The 15,352-nt window shown below is 41.1% G+C and overlaps 1 protein-coding gene across 1 annotated transcript in view; it reads left to right on the forward strand.

Moving 5' to 3' along the window:
* DISC1 (DISC1 scaffold protein) overlaps positions 1-15,352 on the forward strand; it is a 181,917-nt gene that overhangs the window by 151,365 nt on the left and 15,200 nt on the right. The window contains exons 10-11 of the mRNA XM_034061203.1: positions 5,414-5,657; positions 11,333-11,377. Of these exons, the coding sequence (XP_033917094.1) occupies positions 5,414-5,657; positions 11,333-11,377 (289 nt within the window). The remainder of the gene's footprint in view (positions 1-5,413; positions 5,658-11,332; positions 11,378-15,352) is intronic.

The following is a 15,352-nucleotide window of genomic DNA, read 5'->3' on the forward strand; positions in this document are numbered from 1 at the left end:
CAACAGCAGCCCAGGCACCATTGCTCTGTACATATATATATATTCATATATATTTGCTATTCATCTTCTCTACTGTGAATTCTTCATACATCACTATCTCTGCCCTAGTTTTGTAAATACAGCTCTTTGTTAAATTGAATAGCCAAAACAAGCTATCCAGTGGAAATCATGATTTTGGTCTCTAGTGTATTTTCTAAGCTTATAATAATAAACCATATACAACTGCAAACAAACTTTTTCAAAAAGTAAGTAAAGGGGCTTATGTATGTCAGCAAGGAAATGTTTTGGCTGTATAACCATGATGATGTGACTCACAAGTAGAGAAACAGTGGAGGGTATATTGTTTTTCTGGCTTCGTAGGTGAAATGCTACCTGGATGGAACACTGGTGTAATCTAGTGAAGGTTTTTTTCCTTTCTAACTAGCAGTACTCTGAACTCCTCGGGGGAGACCAATTTGTGGACCTCATGCTGCATTCTGCCTTCAATAAACATATACACTGACTCTAAGCACAAATTAAAAAGCTCAGCTTCTGGAGCGTAATTTTATTCTCAATCTCAGAATATTGCTGTGTGAATTTTGCAGCTTGAAATCTTGTAGAGTTTGTAGGGATAAAAATGTTCCTTTGTTAGGTTAATGAAATCAGTGTGAGCAGTGCAGCTCCTTTATCTCTTTCATATAGAATAAAAGATAAGCTGGTATTTAATTTTGTCAGAAAAGCTGAAATTAAATAGTTATTTTCCTTTTTTCGGTCACTTATAATCATAGAATCATAGAATAGTTAGGGTTGGAAAGGACCTTAAGATCATCTAGTTCCAACCACCCTGCCATGGGCAGGGACACCTCACACTAAACCATATCACCCATGGCTTCATCCAACCTGGCCTTGAACACTGCCAGGGATGGCCAGGGATGGAGCTTTCACTACCTCCCTGGGCAACCCATTCCAGTGCCTCACCACCCTTACAGTAAAGAATTTCTTCCTTATATCCAGTCTAAACCTCTGTTGTTTAAGTTTCAACCCATTACTCCTTGTCCTATCACTAATGAACAGTCTCTCTCCAGCATCCCTGTAGGCCCCCTTCAGATACTGGAAGACTGCTATGAGGTCTCCACGCAGCCTTCTCTTCTCCAGGCTGAACAGCCCCAACTTTCTCATCCTGTCTTCATACAGGAGGTGCTCCAGTCCCCTGATCATCCTTGTGGCCTTCCTCTGGATTTGTTCTAACAGCACCATGTCCTTTCTATGTTGAGGACACCAGAACTGCACACAATACTCCAAGTGAGGTCTCACGAGAGCAGAGGGGCAGGATCACCTCCTTCAACCTGCTGGTCACACTCCTTTTGATGCAGCCCAGAATACGGTTGGCTTTCTGGGCTGTAAGTACACACTGAAGCTGGCTCATGTTCAGTTTCTCATTGACTAATACCCTCAAGTCCTTCTCCGCAGGACTACAATGAATTTCCTTTTTGCCCAACCTGTAGCTGTGCCTGGGATTGTTCTGACCCAGGTGTAGGACCTTGCACTTGGCATGGTTAAACTTCATGAGGTTGGCATCAGCCCACCAAACAAGCATGTCAAGGTCCCTCTGGATGGCATTCCTTCCCTCCAGCAGATCAACAGAACCACACAACTTGGTGTCATCGGCAAACTTGCTGAGGGCACACTCAATTCCATTGTCCATGTCAGCAACAAAGGTATTAAACAAGGCCGGTCCCAACACCGATCCCTGAGGGACACCACTCGTTACTGATCTCCAGCTGGACATTGAACCATTGACCACAACTCTTTGAGTGCGACCATCCAGCCAGTTCTTTATCCACCGAGTGGTCCACCTATCAAATTGATGACACTCCAATTTAGAGACAAGGATGTCATGTGGGACAGTGTCGAATACTTTGCACAAGTCCAGATAGGTGACGTCAACTGCCCCACCCCTGTCCATCACTTTTGTAGCCCCATCATAGAAGGCCACCAAATTGGTCAGGCAGGATTTTCCCCTAGTAAAGCCATGCTGGCTGTCACCAAGCACCTTGTTGTTTTTCATGTGCCCTAGCATGCCTTCCAAGAGAATCTGCTGCCAGATTTTGCCAGGCACAGAGGTGAGACTGACTGGTCTGTAATTCCCCGGGTCATCCATTTTTCCCTTCTTGAAAATGGGGGTTATATTTCCCTTTTTCCAGTCGTCAGGAACTTCACCTGACTGCCATGATTTTTCAAAGATGATGGCCAGTGGCTTTGCAACTTCATTCGCCAGCTCCTTCAGGACCCACGGATGGATTTCATCAGGGTCCATGGACTTGTGTACATTCAGGTTCTTAAGATGGTCTCGAACCAGATCCTCATGTACAGTGGGACCAAGGTCTAGGTTTTCACAGTCCCTGCGTCTGCCCTCCAAGACTCGGATGCTGCAGTCAGAGCCTTTGCCTGTGAAGACCGAGGTAAAGAAGCCATTCAGAACCTCAGCCTTCTCCAAGTCCTGTGTAGCCAGTTCTCCCGAAAGCTTCCAGAGGGGGCCTACATTGTCCTTAGTCTGTTTTTTAGCCGCTACATAACTATAAAATCCCTTCCTATTATCTTTAACATCCCTTGCCAAGTTTAGCTCCAATTGGGCCTTAGCTTTCCTAACTTGGTCCCTAAGTACCCTGACAACATCCCTGTATTCATCCCAGGCCACCTGTCCTTGTTTCCACCTTTTATAAGCCTCTTTTTTCCTGTGAATTTTTCTCAGCAGCTCCTTATCCATCCAAGGAGGTCTCCTGGCCCTCCTGCTGCACTTCCTTCTAGTCGGGATGCAACACTCCTGAGCTTGTAGCAGGTGATCCTTGAATATTAACCAAGAGTCTTGGGCCCCCTTGCCCTATAGGGCTATATCCCATGGAACCTTGCTAAGCAGGTTCCTGAAGAGCCCAAAGTCTGCTCTCTTGAAGTCCAGGGCAGTGAGCTTACTGCACACTCTTCTCACTGTCTTGAGGACCTTGAATTCGACCATCTCGTGATCACTGCATCCACGACTTCCCTGGAGAGTCACATTTCCAACGAGCCCTTCCCTGTTGGTGAGCATGAGGTCAAGCAGGGCACCTCTCCTCGTCGGCTCCTCTATTGCTTGCAGAAGGAAGTTGTCTTCCACACAATCGAGAAACCTCCTGGATTGCTTGTGCCAGGCTGTACCGTCACTCCAACATATGTCAGGGTGGTTGAAGTCTTCCATGAGAACAAGGGCCTGCGAGCGTGAGGCTTTTCCTATTTGTCTGTAGAGTTCTTCATCCACAGGTTCCTCTTGATCAGGCGGTCTGTAACATATCCCCACAGTAATGTGTCCCATCACCGATTTCCCCTTAACCCTGACCCACAAACTTTCTGTTAACTGATCACCTGTCCCCAGACAGAGTTCCATACTCTCCAGCCTCTCCCTAACATAAAGGGCAACTCCCCCTCTCCTCCTACCGGGCCTGTCCTTTCTAAAAAGCCTGTAACCTTCCATTCCAACTCTCCAGTCAAAGGAGCCATCCCACCATGTTTCTGTGATGCCTATTATATCATAGCCCCGTAGATGTGCCCACATCTCTAATTCCTCTTGTTTATTCCCCATGCTACAGGCATTTGTATAGAGGCATCTGATCCAAGCTCCAAAGAAGCTGGCTCATTGGCTGGAGTGGCTAGGATATCACTACATTGCTCAGAGTATTTATTATAGGTGCTGGCAACTGACTGGGTGTGTTGGGATGGAATGATGCTCACCTCCCCCAACACAACTAATTTAAAGCATCCTTGACAAGTCTGGCAAGCCTCCCAGGAAAACCACTCTTCCCTTTCTTTATCAGAGCAGCTCCACCAGCCCCCAGTAGGCCTGGCCTACAAATGTGGGCCCCATGTCCAAGACACCCAAACCCTTGACTATGACACCACCCTTTTAACCATTTATTAACCTGTCCAATCCTCCTTGCCTTTGGAAGGTCCTCCCCTGTGTCTTGGAGAATTGTCGAAAAGACTATCTGAGCTCCAGAACCCCTGACCACCTCTCCCAGAGCTCTGTAGTCCTTCTTTATACTCCTCAGGCTACTACTATCTATATCCTTAGCACCCACATGTATCACTAGAAGCGGGTAATAGTCTGTGGGACTTACTAGAGCAGGCAGCATCTCCGCAACATCCCTGATCTGTGCCCTAGGTAGGCAACACACCTCCCTTGTGACCGGGTCAGGCCGACAGATGAGCGCTTCTGTCCCTTTCAAGGCAGAGTCCCCTACTACTACAACCTGCCGCTTTTTTCTGGCGGCACCAGTAGAGATCTTCTGTACCAGTGTACCAGCCGACTGTTTCTGATGCAAGTGCATTTCCTCATCATCCCCCTGCATTTTTATATAGTAAATAATACAATCTGAAAAGCACTGTGAAAAACTAAAGTTATTAGATATTAGCCTCGAAATCTACCTGGAAGTGTGTACTACCATGAGACTCGGTGCTTTTGAGTCCCATCCAGGGCTCTGCCAGTTATCTGCTATATTTTACCAGGCAACCTAATCTTTTGGTCCTTAGAGACAACATGTATTAAATGGAGATGTGACCACATCTCTTGAGAGCAGTGTGATCTTAGTAATCAGTGTCTTGTTCTGATAAACTATCTATGCCTAGAATTCCCACTTACTTCAGGTGGAAATACTTATTGAATGGATCTCAGGAGCAGTATTTGTAACATACATGGGTATCTCTGAGAGATGATCAATAGATTAAAGGTATGAGGAAGTTGGGTATTTTGAATTTTGTAATACTTTCATTTTTTCTTTGGTGGGATAAAAAAGTAAAAATAAAAACCAAAATATATTAGTGAGAGATAAGGACAATACACACAAATATAAGGCTGAGGGGAAGTAAGGGTATTACAGTTTGATCTAATCAAATTCACCAGTGTTGAAGGAAGCATGTTTCAGTCTAACAAGAAATACAGTGTATATATTCTCCAAAACTTAGAGCTGATTTAATGCAGTGAATAGTGTGACTGTTTATACATGATGTTCTACATCAAATCTGGGGAAACCAAATGACTGCTTTTAGGGTGACGAGCCTGTATATCCAGTAGGATGAATGAAGCTCTGGTTGTGATCATAAGACCCTGGTCTTTGGTCTGATTTGCAGAAGGACACATATAGCTAGTGTACAACATACAGTTGGAAGCAACGTCTTAGCACAAAGGGTTTTCTTTATTTATTGTATTGGCTTTGTAATAGGGCCACAGTTTTACTGCTTTTAAGTTTTAAATCCCTTGTGTTATATCTGTGGAAGCATTTGAGTTGCTGTTGTTCTTTTGTTTTTATTTTCCTAACTAATAATAAGCACTCACCCCAAAAGTTTCTTGAAATAGCAACTATTCTCCACGAACTGCAGTTTTATTTTCTTTTGGCTTTTATTTCAGCTGCAGGAGCCAGCTGCTCCAAAGAGTGTGGGAAGCTGACTTGGAGGCCTGTCAGCTGTTGATCCGAGGGTTTCAACTGAAAGAAACAAGTTGCTGTGGTTTTGAGCAAGAGGAGAACCAAATGGATGAGATGGAGATGACTGCTGATGGCCCATCTGATTCTGAGAAAAGAAAAGAAGGTCACTTTCCAAAGAGCATAGAGTGGGGCTCAGTTCCCTGCCCCAAGCACAGCGAGCTAGAAGAGGTATCTGAAATATTCTACAGCTGCATTTCAAACTGCTAGTTTTCCTTCTGAGAGGAGGAGATGAATCTGGGTGATGGGTCAGCGGGGCAGGTTAAGTATGAATTTAATATCCGACCTCCAATCGGGGACATGAATAAAATAGCTTGCTAGCTTCTCAAGAAGCTCTTCAACCCTTTTTCTTTTCACAATCAGTCTTTTTAAAATGTGGAAATTATTCAGACAATAAGTACAGAATGTACATCAGGACTTAAAGGAAAAACAATTAAGTATTTAACACAAGCTGTCAGCTGTTCCTAATCTCATTGGTGAGTGTCACTCTGAGTTAGTTCTGCTGACTTGTTAGCCTGGATATATGTTAGCTGAAATGGGGGGGAGAACAAGTTTTCCTCCCCTGGTGAAATGGTCAAAGGTTTCCTAGCTCAGAGGGCTGGTAGGCTTCCAGCATCCAACAAGTATTAAAATGAGGAAAAAAGTCATAAGGCTTAAATGGTTTAACAAATTTCTAAGTCTTCATGTTCTGTTCTGGAGTGCCATCCATGCTCAAAAAATATACAGCTACCTAATCATCTTAACTGTGCTGCCAAGGCAAACAAGCTGTTAATAAGCTTCATCAGCCCAACAGCACCACTGTGACAAAAAGACCCTCCAACAGGAGTTGTCAGTTTTATTATCTTGGAATTTCATTGACAAAAACTAGAAGTGTGCTTAATTACACCTCATGTTCTGAGCCGTTGAACTGTGTGTTACATTGAAAGCTGATGCCTAATTTTGCATTTATATTGGCTGAAACTTAGTGGAAAGCAGGCCCTTACCTTACTGTAAATCTTCTCATTTGTAAAATTCTTGGTGTGGGCTTCAAGAGTGCTTGCAGCATTTTCCTAGGGAAAATGGTTTATGGACTGATTCCACATCGGCAGCATTTTTATTGGAGATGGTCAGCTGTGACTTTGATTTGCCCCCCCAACCACTTCTTATTGTATTCCTGATGAGTCTGATGAAGTAATAAGAGTTCTGTTGGTTATAGAAAGCTGCACTCCCCTTTCAGAAGTGTAGTGGAGAAGCTCGGGGGGTGGGGGGTGTTGGATTTTGTGACTGTTTGTGTAGTACTCTTGAGATTTGTGCTGTAGGTAATCACCTATTTCACCTCTGCAATTCCAGATAATTTGCCTGGAAATCAGCATTGCTATCCTAGAATGACATCTAGGCAGCTGAAGTGAGGTGACTTCTGGTTCTGGAGAGATGTGCAGGACTCAAGACAGACAGGTTCCCCGTATGTTTAATGGAAGAGGAAAGCATACCTACAGTGCTTCCATTAAGCTCTTCTTTTTGAACTTGCTTTTTGATAACTTCCCTCTGCCACTATCAACCATAGAGAGAACTTTGGGAGACTACCTCCAAACTCCAGCATTTCACCTAAGTGCTTAAGCTTTGTGGTATAAATGCCTTTGCCTGGGATATGGCTTGTCCTGGTACCCTGAACAAACTCCATTTTGAGAACATGCCAAAAATCCATTCAGAATCTAGTGTGCAAATATAAACATGAAAATGCCCATCAGTATTTCTGCCTCTGTTTCCACAGTGCTCCTAGGACTGACAAACTTGACAGAAAAAAACGAGCAGTTTTGTTAGTATAAGACTGTTCATTTTCCGGCTTTTACAAGGAGTTGAACAGCACAGCTGTATTTTACAGCTTAGTCGACTAGCCTTCCTCTGCTTCAATGCTGCCTACAGCTTTGATCAATGAGGCAAAGTTATATATCAGTGATGACTGCACCCCCTTGCAACCATAAACAACTCCAATGTATAAACTATATTCTGGTTCTGGAATTAGGGTTAGTCTGCTTTTATACTTTCAGGAGCTAGGATTTTTTAACTTGTTCTGGCATTTAGTAATTTTACCCAGGTGAGTACACTTTAGATAGTAAAGCTGGTAGGATCCCAGTATGAGTGACAGGCAGTATCTAAACTTTTAGAAAAGAGCAATAGCATAACATTCCCTAACATCTCCTAGTAGTTCATCACAGGGCAGAATATAAAACCAAACAGAACCCTGACACAAATCATGCTAACTTCCAGTTTTTAACATATTGAAGTGCAAGACAGAATCTGTCTTGGTGTGTAAATGGACTAGTTGAAAGATAAACCACTTTCCGGAGCCTTTAAGTGGTCTGGCCTAGGGTATTGCATTGTTTTTATTTAAAAATAATTTAATGTTTGTGGCCAAAAAAAACCAACAACCCACAAAGCAACAGTGGTGTGTCTTTTAGCCTCTAAATTTAGTCATTCATATGACTTTCATAGGAAAACTTACTGTTGCCCGTTCGTAATGAACCTTTTTGTAGCCATTTACAGTAAGTGGGGTACCTAGTAGAAAACCATGTATTTGTCAAAATGCTCAGTTTGATATTATTTAAGAAGCATATACTGTCCCTCTGTGAGAAGTAGCTTGATGTGGTTGCCATGTTTCTAAAATTACTATTCTCTTCAACTGTGTCACTTCTGTTCCCCATTGGGGAATTTCTAGAAAGTGCTGTTGGTCACTGAAGCAGAATGAAGCAGTGGCATTCTTTGTATTTAGAGGTTATTGAATTCCTTGCTTCAAAACAGCATAGAAAAGGGTAATAATGGCATATGTGCCTATATGCCTTGGAAGGTATATTATTTTCCCAGATGATTGATTTACTTTATGGTGAAATGCTGTAAACGAAGCTCTCCAGTTATTTATCATGTCATATCTGGCTAAGTATTACTGTGGATTGGATGTTGGTTTTGTTGATGTACACTATAAATATAGTTTCCTTGCATAGAACTGTGTTTTACTGTATAGGTTTCATTAGAAAACAAAGAAACAAGCAAGAAATGTGGCAATAAGAAAAGCAAAGTAGATGAGTTGAAAGCACCCTTCACTTAGATCCTTAGGTATTGCTTGCAGAGGGAGTGTCTTTCATTTTTAATTAAATATCCCCACTAGATCATAAAATACGACAGGTTCTGTTATAAAATATGTAAGGTATAAATTCTTTGCAAGTTCAGATATTTCAGTGTCATGTGTGAAGCACAGGTTTATTAACTGTCAACGGTTATTTTATAGTCTTCATAACTGTGTTCTCTAAGACAGTACAGAATTTCTTTTTCCCAGTTGTGTAGACTATGGCATCCCAAAATAATCTAGTAAATCAAATTTCCTTTATCATGGTTAACCAGGGAAGGCAATCGCATGCTTGGGCATCTGAGCTTGTTGACACATTGTTACTAATTCAAAACTAAAAGTGAGGCCAGCAAAAATCATCCCGTGGAGCACTCTTAGTTACTTAAAAATTAAGATGTACTCCTCTTATACAGGTAGTTCATTAGGTTTAAGTATTTAAAAAATATGTTGAAGAAAATTTATAGACATTATTACTGGTCTCAGCCATGTGCAAGTCAGCTTGGCATCTGATGTATTTGATACTGCTTCTTGAATTTCCATATAAGCGTATACTCTCCAGCTTGTAGCTATCTTAATGAAATTAGGGTGCCCCATCACTGCAGTTATAGTTTGTCTTTTTATGACTAACTTGGCTTGATTTTTGTTTTTGTCTCAGAAATTTTCCATGCTTTCAAACTGACTGCAAGTTAGCTTGCCCATGTGACATTTCGGTGAGATCTGAGTTGTTATGATCATTAGTATACATTAAGATACATATCTGGATGATTTTTAAAATATTCAGTAACCTTTAATTTCTCTTCAGAGATTAGCTCCTGCTTTTACCACTCCTTAGGATATCTTGCTTTATTTTTTTTGCTTGTTGATAATGTATGTGTAAGCAAAACCTTGTTACAACATCAGAAACAGATGATAACTAATAAACAGAGTGTGTGTGTGTGTGCTGGGACCTCCCTAACACCAAATATCTTAATGAACATGAGTATGTGTGCACCTGCAGGCTTGAGTTCCTGACCTATCCTTTTTTCTTCTTCTTCTGCTATCTGGCATGCTGTGCAGTGCTCCCTCTTAATCACTATGAAGGAAAGAAACACCTACTAGATTTCAAGAAAATTGGTGTGATTAAAGTTACAAGGTAAAACCCAAAATGCAGTAGTGTTACCTTTTGTAAGTCAGAATTTTTGGTAGTTACCCTGTCAGAATTCTTTGTAGATAATTTCTTGCATTTTCACCATAAAAGAAACAGGGAGCAGAGGTAAGAGTAAGGGCTGCTGTCTTTTCCCCACCTCTCCATACTGCAGTTTTGCTATCTGGGACAATGTTTTGTGATCTTCTGTAGAGCACTCTGGTGTTGGGAAGATGTTCTGTGATTGTAAAGCCTTCATGTGACTCACTTTTTTTAAGATATTGAATGTTCTAAGTGATACTAAGTGGACAGTTGTGAAAGGATAATAGTATTTAATGTGGTGTCTGTCATTGAAAAGAGATCATCCCAGGATATGACATTACATTTTTCAGAATATAGTGATAGCAAGCACCAAGAAAGCCTCTGTCAGAAGGCTATAACTCATTACTGGGCATTCAGATAGCCTGTGCTCCAGGAGGGAAATGTGCAATGTGTAAAGGACAAAACTTTTAGAAGACTAAATAAACTGGCATTCATTTGAGTTTTAATTAAACGTTGTATTTGTAGAGCTGCAAAAATAATTCAGAAATGTTAATCTTAATTTTAAATGTCAGCATTAAGCATCACTGAAAGTCAGTGTTTGAATGTTTTTTTTTTTATTGATCCAAGCTAGAAAGGGTTTCTGCTGCAACAGGCAGCTGGCTTTTACACAGGGCTCAGATCATTGTTGTACAGTCACATGTGTTGTTGTGCAGTATGATGCCCCTGAGTGGCGCGTGATCCTGATAGGCAGTATCCACTGGTAAAAATACTACCTCATTAGCTATTGATCATAGCATCTCAGTAAGCTTAATGCTTATGTGTATTTTGCAGTAAAAATGTAATTAAAAAATCAATATTACAGGTAAAAGAAATCTAAGCAATTTGTTTTCAGATAGATTACCGAAAAAGAGTACCTAGCAATAATAATGATCTTATAGCAGAGTAATGATTTTGCACTTAATTATATATATGTACATATCTGTGATACTATTGCCCTACCAAACTAATATCCCTATCTCAGCTTATTGCAAGATTATCAATACTGTTATATGTGATAAGAATTAATGATTATACAATAACATTAACATCAAATTTCTTTGCTCCTCAGCCAATCAATAAAGTGTTGGTTAATTTCTTACAGACTTTACAGATGAAGCAAGTTTCGAAAGAGGAATTGACTATAGTTAGCATGCGTTAACAAAACAAATCATCAGTGGGGTCTCTTGTATGTCCTGCCTGAAGTCACTTACAGGGTTTGTGCCAGAAAATTCTTGTCGACTCCTGAATGGTGTATAGATCCATGAAAGCTTAATAGAAAAGTTTGGTTTAATCTGTAGTTAGTCCTTCAGCTTTAGAGGCTGTATTCCTTGTGGGTTTTAACTGTGAAGCCAAAGGCAGGCTTTAGTAAAATGTACTCAAATTTAGCTTTAAATATTGGGTGGCTACAAATGTTCCATTATAAATGCAATTGAAATGTTTCATATGTGTGAAAGAAAATGATGGTTTTTGTAAGTTCCATTGAAATCTTACTGTTTATATAGCATGTATCTACTGTATACTTAATAATTTTATCTCTAATAGGTTACAGAAGACATTTCATTGGGAGCAGAGGGTCATTTATCTGAGGTAAGTGTTTTCTAGGCAGTGTAGTGATATTGTACAGACTTTTCTGGGCCTCAGAACTAATGACACTTCATAAAATTATAGAATAATTTGGGTTGGAAGGGACCTTACAGATCATCTGATTTCAATCCCATGCCACAGGCAGGGACACCTTCCACTAGACCAGGTTGCTCAAACCCCCATCCAACCTGGCCTTGAACACTGCCAAGGATGGGGCAGCCACAGCTTTTCTGGGCAACCTGTTCCAGTGCCTCACCCCTCTTATAGTGAAGAATTTCTTCCTTACAGCTAATCTTAATCTACTGTCTTCCACCTTAAAGCCATTTGCCTTTCTCCTGTCACTACATGCCTTTGTACAAACTGCCTCTCCAGGTTTCTTGCAGACTCCCTTTAGGCACTGGAAGCTGCTCTAAGGTCTCACCAGGGCCTTCTCTTCTCCAGGCTGAACAAGCCCAGTTCTCTCAGCCTGTCTTCACAGGACAGGTGCTCCAGCCTCCTGATCATCTTTGTGGCTTATCAGGCACAGTGTGTAATTGAAATTTTGTCTGAATAAAATACTGGATGTTGTAATTTTTTATTATTTTCATAACTAAAAAGACCTCAGGTCCTAGTCTATACATTTAATGAAGTCTAGGATAATTGAGTAAAGGGAGATGCATTTACTGAAAGTGATGAGAAAAATCCATCTCCATGCAAGCTAAAAGCTTAGATAATAGATGTGTAAGGAGAGTTATACTGGTTCTAAGAGCTGTACTAATTCAGTCTGGTCTGTTTTCTTATTGGTATGCCTTGGGTTGCAACTTACATATTAGGGAAATATAGTATGCAAGCATTGTGTCCAGCCAGCAAATTAATTACACAGGTGAGTAACCTTTAGTCACCTTCCATAACAGCATACATGCCGCATGTAAAGTACAAGTGGCAAGTGCTCAGCCAAGGAATACTAAATAAATAAAAACTGCAGTTGGGATAACTCTTCAGATGAGACATTTCTTTGAATTCCCACCATGAATCCAAAATCTGTGGAGCAACTGGAATGCTCCATGAAAGATAATCCAACTGGAAGACCAAATTCAGATTGCTGACTTTGTGTACAAGGAGACTGTGACATGAGAGCGCACCTAGGATAAACTGCTTGGCTGTGTGTAGATTCAGCATTAATAAAACCAGGAAGTCTTGAGAGTGAAGGTGAACTTTGCAGAATATGCAAATAGCCTTTCTTAGCATTGAACGTTACTGTGAATTAAAGCAAAACTGTGCAGGTGCTCATGTCCACAGATGACATGAAATAGGAGCAGTTAGTCCCACAGGATAAAGATAGCAAAAAGCTCTACTGCCAGTGGGGCAAAACACTGAGGGCACATTGGTAGTGACAGCTGCCAAGACAGCTGGAAATTAAACATTCCCATATGGTCTGGACCAAAGCAAATGAGAATACAACTGCATGTTTGTGTCCAGCAGTGACCTGTACTGAAAGCTGTAGTACAACCCAGTCCTTGGCAGAAGTTGTTCCTTTGCTTAACAGGACATGTGCCCAGAGCATGTGTGATGTTTGTGCTGGGTTTACACATGCACCAGGGCTCACAGGCACAGAGGGCTGCCAGTGCAGAAGTATTCAGTAACAGTTCAATATCTCAAGAGTCCTCACAGGCAGAGGAACTTTGCCATTTTAACGTTTTGAGGGAGAAAAACTGCATCAAGAGAATAGAGAGCAATGATGCAAATAAAGGAAATGGAAATTTACTAAAAAGCCAAGCCCTACCACACTGCCACAGCTGGATTGATGCTGGTTTGTAGACAGCTCTATGAAACTGTCAGCACCATTTACCATGTCAGGGCTTTGCCTAAATGCTCCTTTGATTCTCTGGTCCCCTAATCCACTGTTGTCAGTCTCCTGGCTGCCTGCAGGAGAGCACCCTGTTAGTCATTTCAGATTCTTGCATCTTAGTGACTTGGGAGCAGAGATTGGGAGTGAACAATACTAGAAACCACCTATAAGTGATATCCAGCTATGCTGACTCCTAGCACACCAGGGTGTGGACACTGGAAAACAGTTTGCTGCTTTTGTTTCTTTTCCAAGTCCTGGTCCACTGTGAATTTTTATTGGTTAGTCAGTAAATAGCCTCATCCTCCCACAGTAGGAGCTGGAGTTGTCCCAGTTTAATGAAATGAGTCAATGCAGTAGTGTTTAGGAAATCTGCATTTTAGGAAATCTGCACTCAGGGAAGATCTTCAATCTACTAGAGATGAGAATGGGAAGACTGCTGTCACCCAGACCACAGCAGGGTGCTGGAAGGTAGTGGGAACCTCTGTTCCTATGTAGATGCTTTTCCAAGGACATTCCTCCACTGCTGTAATGGAAGATGTGGGGAAAGATTGCCAGCATCAGGCTGTAATTTTGATGTGTCATTTAACACTCCCATGTGGTGGTATATCCCTGTGGTTGAGGGAAGACAATCAGTGCAAGCAAAGGGAATGTCGGAAAAGCATGTGATGATGGGGCGGAGGTATGACACAGTTGCAAAACAGCTGTCTGGAAAGCTTTATGCTTGAACTGTTGCATATGATAAACTGAGGAATGTGTTGTAGTGCTGCAGTCTCCTAAATATATATATATATATAATATAAACAGACTGATGGAACAAGCTAGCAGTCTGTAAGTGGAAGGTAATAAGAGCAGCCTGTGAGGGGAAGGTAGCAAGAGCAAAAGTAATTGGGAAAGAACCTTGATCCCTCTTCTGAGAAAAGACAAGTAGAGTTTCTGTTGGATGAGGAATCAGCAGATAATCTTTGGTAACCTCCAGAAGACATCATGTTTATAGTACAGCACCATCTCCTTCGGAGGCAGAAAAAAGCAAACAGTAGCAACCTAATATCTGTGTCAGCAGCTCTCCAGTGGTCCAGAAGAATTTTGCAAAGGAAAGGATAAAAATGCTTCTAAGAATGAGCCTAAATGTGTACTACTGCACATTGTAAGAGTGCATCAGCAAGATCCCTGAATGTACTAAGGTATTGTAAACAAAACACATGCAAAATGGCAAGGGAGTTCAGGAATAAGCTGTATGTAAAGGGTAGGTGAAAGAGTGTGTGTCTTCTAGTAATAAAGGTGAAAGAAAATACTGAAATGGGAGCAGAGGGCAGAAGTATTTTTTTAATTCCTCATTTTCTTTGCTTTTGGTCTTTCTAAAAGTGATGAACTACGTCCATAATGTAGTGCTCTTAATATTCGCTTCAAGGTAGCAAGAACCGAAAACAGAAAAGGATCCTAAGGCAAATGAGATGTATTCAAGTCAGACTAGACTGATGAAATTTCTTCTTAGTGCATAGGAGCCAAGAAAAACAATCTCCAAACCATTAACAAACCTCTTTGAAAACTCCTGGAGGAAGATTGAAGTCTCAGGGGATCCGTAAAAGGCAGACTTGGTATTTGCCTTTAAAAAGGAGGCAGGCCAGAGTTTGTGCCAGTCAACGTAATTTCAATTAGGATTAGAATTCAAAACGTTCTTGATAGATTGAAAGAAAAGCCTGAAATCAATAAGATGGGATATGCTAAAAGACAGGTGAAAATTGCATTTGAGGAAGAAAAAAGTTGGATTTATGTATACAGATGGTAAATAGCAGTTAAGATGACAATACTGCAGAAGCTAAGATTATCCTGGACTACAGGTAGTGGGATTCATTACCTTCTTCCAAGAAAGGGCAAATGTCATTTGCAGCCTCATTAATGGGAATGTCAGTTGTAAGACAGAAATAATTACTGTGCTTAGCTGAGAATGTCAAAGACTCCAGAGCACTACTGGTCTGGGCACCTCACTGTAGAAGGCAGAAACACACTGAAGAAAAGAAGGAAAGCACCAGAAATAAAAGGTTTAGAAATCCTGATGTGGTTGCAAGTCAAAGTCTTGAATTGCGTACAAAATAATTATATAGAGGGGAACTGTTAGTTAACATTGTGTGATATAGAAAGATAAAATTAAA

Source organism: Melopsittacus undulatus, chromosome 3 (genome assembly GCF_012275295.1).
Source record: "Melopsittacus undulatus isolate bMelUnd1 chromosome 3, bMelUnd1.mat.Z, whole genome shotgun sequence".
Lineage (NCBI taxonomy): Eukaryota > Metazoa > Chordata > Aves > Psittaciformes > Psittaculidae > Melopsittacus > Melopsittacus undulatus.